We start from the raw sequence: 7,500 nt of genomic DNA on the forward strand, positions 1-7,500 counted from the left end.
TACACCCCCGTAGCAGAACTGGGGCTGGTGCCTTTATCAAACCGTTTGGCAGCTCAAGTTGGCACACAAGTTACACAACAAAAGAAGAACGGAAGAACCAGACTCAAGGAGGGATTATGCATGTGGGCAGGAAAGCTCCTCTGCCGAAACCTAATCTATTAGAACCTGAGAATACGGACCGAGAGCTGCAACTGAGCTAAGGGGATGTAACCAATCGGAACGCGCTTTACTCCAGTATGCCGGCCAGGAGACTTCCGCCAGAGCCATGAGGCGCCGTCCGCACGCAGCCGATGGAGTTTAGGGCGGGGCTTCACCTTGATATTTGAACCAGTCAAAAGCCAAAGCTAGCTGTCAATCACCGTGCTATGAGTGGCAGTTGACCAAGGAGCAACATAATTGGACGAAATTTACTTGTGTGCAAAAATTGGACTTTTATGAAAATTATAAAAAGGAAAAAGCATACAAATTAACGCAGACCAGGAACTATATTGATATGCATATGATAATAGAAAACGACACCGACAACACATGTTTAAGCCTGCCCAATGCAGGTAAGTGGAGGGTCACAAACGTTGACGTATTTTAATGCAAAACAGCTGTCATGCTGTATTAAAGTGTCTTGTTTTTTAACCGGACAGGATTTATTTTTTTTTTTACCATCGATTGCAACAAAAAGGAAAATAAGAAAGAAGCAAGAGCAGGGGAACGACAGCATTGACGTTGAGCTCTTGATTTTATTGCGCGGCTCACTGGAAATCCATTCCTGCCCCTTCGCAGAGCGACCAGGCCGGCCGAGGCAGGACGATATACCGCCTGGTGTATAGCAGCACGCGGTGTATATTTCTCCGTTCGTCTCATGAATGCAGAGGAGTTTAACAACTCGCCTCCTCTGATGATGGTTATTAATCACAGATAGTCTCACTTTGAGACCAGGCATGCGGGAGATCATTCTGGGAAACAAGGCGACTGGGCTGGGCCGCTGGCTGGGCTCGGGCGCTATCTTGTGGTTACAGGGAATAATTGCGGTGCATGATGAAAATTTTATGAGACTTTTTGTATGATATGATATGACATTGTCCGAGGAGTAGCCTACATTAGTATATTCAAGTAAATAAATCAGAGTGTCCATGATTTTTTATTAACGGGAAAGTGTTGGATTGTGGCAACATTTTTGTTTGGGTTGTCTCTTATTTGTTATTCCATGTGTGTTCTTACGTAATCCAACCTCTTCATGTAGCCATTAATACTCACTCTTTGTTTTACTAATTCTCTTTATCCTCCCACGCAAACACAAACACACACGCACACATACCCCCACACGCACGCACACACACACACACACACACACACACACACACACACACACACACACACACACACACACACACACACACACACACACACACACACACACACACACACACACACACACACACACACACACACACACACACACGCACACACACACACACACACAAACACACACACGTAGTAGGCTATCCACTCAAATGTAATCAACCTGGTCGCTTTGAGCGTTTAAGATTAATCGGGATTAGATTTGGGATCCCCGTGTCCTAACCGCATCGCCCATCCCGGGTCCTTATGGTTCTCATTCTCCACCTGCCCGCCAGACGTCCTTACACCTGCCCCCTCTTCTCACCTGCTGAGCGTCCTTTTAAATCTTGCCTCATTAGTGCACTATATTTACCAGGTCACTTCCTTTGTTCCATTGTCGCGTCGTTAGGCCTATATTTGTCATGTTTTTATCAGTTAACCTGCCATCCTTGAGTTTTCTTCATTAAAAGCCATGATGTAACGTTTCCCCGAGTCCTCGTCTGTGTTTGGGTCCCATCCCCTTTGTTCCGGCTGCACCTGCTCCCCCTGTTCGTGAGCCACCGGTGTTCTTCTCCTCTTCAAGGCTCGGCACGGGACGTGTCCCGCTACAGCAGCGGCCCAAGCTAACCGGCTGTCCCGCTACAGCCGCGGCCCAGCCTACCCTGCTGTCCGCACGGGGCATTGATTCATCATTTACACAATGGAACCATGCATGATGAAGAAGGGGTATTAAACGCAATGTCTACTGTCTGTAAATGTGTTTACAATTGTTATATATAAATGCGAATACCTACTATAACAATAATGTACAAACAATAAAGTGTTGCGATATGAAATAAATAATGAATCGATCTGAGTTATATGAACAGATGGAGAGACGCAAAGTCAGAGGGTGAGGTCGAGGCGAGGGAGTGATGGGAAAGGGAGAGTGTTGGGTGTGTGCGTGTGTGTGTGGAAGGGGGGGGGGGGGGGGGGGGGATAAATGGAACCCGGATGCTGATGCTGCCCGTATCGACTAGAGCGAAGGGAGAGAGAGGGAGGCAGTGACAGGAGGGAGCGAGAGAGAGCGAGCGAGCGAGCGAGAGAGAGAGAGAGAGAGAGAGAGAGAGAGAGAGAGAGAGAGAGAGAGAGAGAGAGAGAGAGAGAGAGAGAGAGAGAGAGAGAGAGAGAGAGAGAGAGAGAGAGAGAGAGAGAGAGAGAGAGAGAGAACGGGAAGAGAGTAGAGAGGGTTGAACCAAAAAAATAAGAGAGACGGGGGGTTTTAGCGGAGCTGCAGCGAGACAGGCGCTCTCTATCTCTGATAAAAAGGCGGATTCTGGAACCTGGACCAGGGGAACTTTGGCGCACCGGGACATATCCACCGCACTGTTTTCAGGGCAAAGGACGCGCTGTTTCTCTACATTCCGCCGGGAGGAGGACAGTGACGGGCCGGCGTGGGATGCGAGCGTCGTCGTGGGCTACAGGGAGGAGAAGATGCTGTGATACCATGAGCATCGTCCGCGGCCGAGGAGAGAGAGAGGGTGGGAGAGAGAGCAAGGGAGCCAACGACAGGGACGGCGAGGCGGTGATTCTCATCACCAGCACCACCAGCAGCGACGGTGGTTGTTTCTAGATCCACCGCGGACCAGGGAGGACCCATTGTCCCACAACAAATAGCCTAACAGGCCGACCCCCCCTTTTTTTTGTACGGTTGCAATATCTCGGTGTCGCTGCTGAGTTAGGCAGGGCAGCCTAGACTAATAGCGCCCCGGCAGAGGCTGTTTTGATAGTGCACCCCTCCACCCCTCCCTCCTTGATGCAGGGCCGGGGGTGAACTAAAGTGTACACCGGATATTGGAAAACCCATTCTGGTGCTGCTGCCACTGCTGCTGTTGTGATAATGGAATATTAGCCTGTACCTGATACACCGGGCTATTCCCGGACATCCCGGCCTGGACTTGATAAGAAGACGAATATGTGTGTGTGTGCAGGGCCTGCATTTGGACCATGCATTCATTTGTGAGAGCCTAGCCCTGTATTTCACCGTATGAGGGGGGTGCGGGTGATTGTGTGCTGTGGATGAATGCATGCATTCGGTTGGGTGAGGACATTTTGACTCGGGTGATATTTGACACGTTTTCTCACTGGTCAGTGTGTAACAAATGTAACCGTCCCACTGAATGTCATGACTCCATCTGCTCACTTTGAGTCCACTATATATAGCCAGAGAGAGAACTAGACATTACAGGCGGCTTACACGGAGGCTGAGCCTCGTTCTTCTAGGCGTAGCCCACGTTCAGCCATACCTTCTAGACTCATCGGGACCGCTCACCGACTTCATCATCCTCATCCTCATGCCACTGATGCACGTCCCGCAATTCGGACTTTTGAGACAAGGCGAGGAGCTCTGAGGTTGTGCGTGGGAAACACGCTAAAGACATCTGAACATCTCAAGAGGCTTCATCCACTCATCCTCGACTCTCTTTCATTCCTCACACGGACTGCTCCGGGTGTAGTTTGCCTGCAGGATGCATGACAAGTGCCCGGCAGTCTAGGCCCCGCCGGCGTTAGCTTGTCTCGTCTTGCGATCACGAACCAGCCCCCTCCGATCATTCAGCACAACCGAGCCACCCCACCCACCCCCTCGCCCCCCAACACACACACGCGCACACACACATCTTCCTCCTGCTCCATCCCGATCCCTCCCTGCCCTCCCCTCCGGCGACATCGCAATAGCGGTGTGTGTAATGTCGTTACGGCGTGGCCACGCGCGAAGAGGCACCCATCGCCATCTCTCTGCCGATCGCTGCTGATGTGATTTCGCCGTTCAACGGGAATTCGAATTTACGCCGTCTCTCGTCTCTTGGCCGCGGGGGGACGGGGTGGGACGGAGCTTGCGGGAAAGGATGAGCGGCAAGGAGCTGTCCGTAGGCCAGTCCAGCCAGTACGTGGGGCCTTACCGACTAGAGAAGACGCTCGGGAAGGGACAGACAGGTAAGCAACACCTTTCCTCCTCAATCGTCCTCCTCCGTTTGTAAGGTGGAGAGTGGAATCATGTCATTGCGTTTGCTTCCATTTAACTAAGAAACGCACGTCGGGCCCCCCTCGTGGGTGTGGGAAGTGGACCGTAGTGTGTCTTCTAGAACTTCTCTCCATGCTCACACTGCAGTGGAATGCTGATTTACTCATCACTTGTTTACTGTGTGTGTGTGTGTGTGTGTGTGTGTGTGTGTGTGTGTGTGTGTGTGTGTGTGTGTGTGTGTGTGTGTGTGTGTGTGTGTGTGTGTGTGTGTGTGTGCGTGCAAAAGCATATATCATTGTGTGTGTGCGTATGTTTTAACGTGAGTATGCCTGCATGTATACTGTGTGTGTGTTCTATTGTTATACACGTGTAGATACAGGATTATTGCCTCCTCTGTCTGTCCTTCCTTCATTCACTCCTCTCTTGTCTCTCTCTCCCCCGTTTCCCTGGGCAGGGCTGGTGAAGTTGGGGGTTCACTGTATCACAGGCCAGAAGGTGGCCATCAAGATAGTGAACAGAGAAAAGCTCTCTGAATCGGTTCTTATGAAGGTAGGGGATTTGCCTGTCTGTCCGTCTTTCTGTCTGTCTGTCTGTCTGTCTGTCTGTCTGTCTGTCTGTCTGTCTGTCTGTCTGTCTGTCTGTCTGTCTGTCTGTCTGTCTGTCTGTCTGTCTCTGTCTGTCTATCTGTTTGTACATCTGTCTGTCTCCGTCTGTTAGTCTGTATATCTGTCTATCCGTCTGTCTGTCTGTTTGCACGTCTTTCTGTCTGTCTCTCTGTCTGTCAGTCCGTATATCTGTCGGTCTGCACGTCTGTACGTCCACCCGTCTGTCTGTCGGTCCATAAATCTGCCTGTGTATGTAATTGCATCATAAAACAAGATGATGGAGTGAACCATACAAACATACACACGCAACTCACACACATTGAATCAGACTCTGGGTTATGTTCGACAGAAAAGCAAACAGGGCAGTGAGGTATTACTTTAAAGTTGATATTGATTTCATATAGGCCTCTACCTACCAGACCACAGTGGCAGACATGTGGAGAGACTAAGAGACTGCACTCAATAACCTTCTCTGACTCTCAGTCTCTCTCTATATACGGCCAAGAATAGCCTGGCTGTGTGCATGGAACGGGGAGCAGCCCATTGTGTGGGCAATACGTTCTAGACAACAGGCCAAGTATAAGCTCTTCATTTCATTGGCGATTAAAAGGACCGCTGGCTAATGCAGCAGGAATTATGGCCTGCCGTTTTTTTGGAGGCTTGTGGATACTTGAGTTTAGGTTTAAAGGAACACATTGTTATGTAACACTGTTTTGTGAAGTTGAATTCCTCACCGAACCTGACGGAAAGCTCAAACTTCGGTAAAAATATCCCGGCTTTGTGGCCGAAGCAGGACGATACCAAATTAAACTCGCACTACATCGACTCTGCCGTCAAACAACCAATTCAGAGTTTACTTTATATTACTCCATACGACAACCAAAAGCCTCCTGGATGAATAAGGACTCTCCCTGTCCATCTACATGTGTTCTGACTCTGAGTGCTAGCCAGAAAAGCGCACTGTCGCGCTCACCCCTGCGTGTCCGTGGCTGTTCCAATCAGTCGCTCCAGCACCACAGCTTTTTAGTAGCATCAGGAGACACCACCTCGCAATTAGCTGCTAAGTACTTCCAGAACCCCAAAATGTCGAGATGATGCAGCCAACTTTTTTTAGTTCTTCCCCCCCCCCCCCTGGTGGGCAAACATCGTGTTTATGTTGTGTGGGTGAAGGCTTGTGTTGATAAGTGATGTATCCTAGCTATCTTTGTTGTATATGGGGAATGGGTTAATTTAACAATTGCTAGTGCTTGGCACTTGGTTCCATGAAAATCCTTACTGTACAGCCATATATTGTTGTTTCTTTCTTCTGACAAATGTACTTATTGTAAGTCGCTTTGAATAAAAAACGTCTGCTAAATACCCTCAATGTAAATATGTAGGATAACTGCTCAACAGCATTAGAACACAATATTAATCTCTCTGTAAACCTCTTCTGCTCTAGTTGGACCTAGAGGCCTGACTTGTGTTCTCCTCTCTCATGCCTCCCTCTCTTCCTCTGTCCCCAGGTGGAGAGGGAAATTGCGATTCTTAAACTCATCGAACACCCTCACGTTCTGAAGCTACACGATGTGTACGAGAATAACAAATACCTGTGAGTATTACCACCGCCGCTCTTGTCCCAGCACGGCCAGGCAGCCTCTCATCGGGCCCATTCATCACTGATTTTAAATTATAGATGTGTCACGGTTTTATCCGGCAAAACAAAATACAAAGAAAACTGAAATAACCGTGGGTGCATCTCCGCAGACCTCCATCTTTAAGGGTATAAGAAATAACGAGGTAAAACCTTTTGGTTTAGCTGGCGTGTTATCAACGCCATGTCGATAACAAGCTGAGAAAGCTAAAGCTAATATAGAAAGCCTATTGATGCCTCGCCGAGAGCTCAAATATGATAAACTTTCACTGTGACCTTGCGCTCGGAAGCGATAACCAATCACATTCCAATCAGATATTGTACCTCGAAAATACAATCATTGATGAATAATTCATAGATACACCTCTATACCACTATTTAATCAACTGTAAAAGCAAGAAATTAAGGTACAAAAAGTTAGCCTTTCAAAATATCTGACAAAGATACTGGTTGAGCCCAGCCTAGCCTAGCCTAACCTAGCCTAGCTCGACAGCCTCCAGCACCCAGACCAGGGATGGAACTGGCATCCATGCTAATTATGCTAATCTTGGACATGGGGCTGATGGCATTCCACAGTGAACTTTTGCCCTTGGAGTTTCCCAGACCGTATACAGACAGAGAAAGGAAGTTTTGAATCCCAAGAGTTTTGAATCCCAAACTTTGCATCCAGACGACAACGTTTTCAGAATTCTCCTCTTCCAAATGGAACGTAACGAGTGAAAACGGTGTAGTAAGTATAAGAGGCCAGTAGGTGGTGGTGTAACTTTTCTGCAACAAAAAAAAACGAAGAATGCCACAGTCCTGCGGACAACGGCTTTCTCTCTGGTGTCGTGTTGACGGGCCTAAGATGACCTAACAGGATGTGGTGGTGCGTGAGGATGATGGCTGGTTCAAGCAGCCTCACCTGGACGAGTCTGACTGGACTC

At 48.7% G+C, this 7,500-nt stretch overlaps 1 protein-coding gene across 1 annotated transcript in view; it reads left to right on the forward strand.

The window, feature by feature from the left end:
- Positions 1-2,391: 2,391 nt before the first annotated feature.
- Positions 2,392-7,500, forward strand: part of LOC132473729 (serine/threonine-protein kinase BRSK2-like) — a 13,819-nt gene continuing 8,710 nt past the window's right edge. The window contains exons 1-3 of the mRNA XM_060073968.1: positions 2,392-4,308; positions 4,791-4,885; positions 6,447-6,532. Of these exons, the coding sequence (XP_059929951.1) occupies positions 4,221-4,308; positions 4,791-4,885; positions 6,447-6,532 (269 nt within the window). The 5' untranslated portion in view covers positions 2,392-4,220. The remainder of the gene's footprint in view (positions 4,309-4,790; positions 4,886-6,446; positions 6,533-7,500) is intronic.

The sequence above is a fragment of the Gadus macrocephalus genome, chromosome 2 (assembly GCF_031168955.1).
Source record: "Gadus macrocephalus chromosome 2, ASM3116895v1".
Lineage (NCBI taxonomy): Eukaryota > Metazoa > Chordata > Actinopteri > Gadiformes > Gadidae > Gadus > Gadus macrocephalus.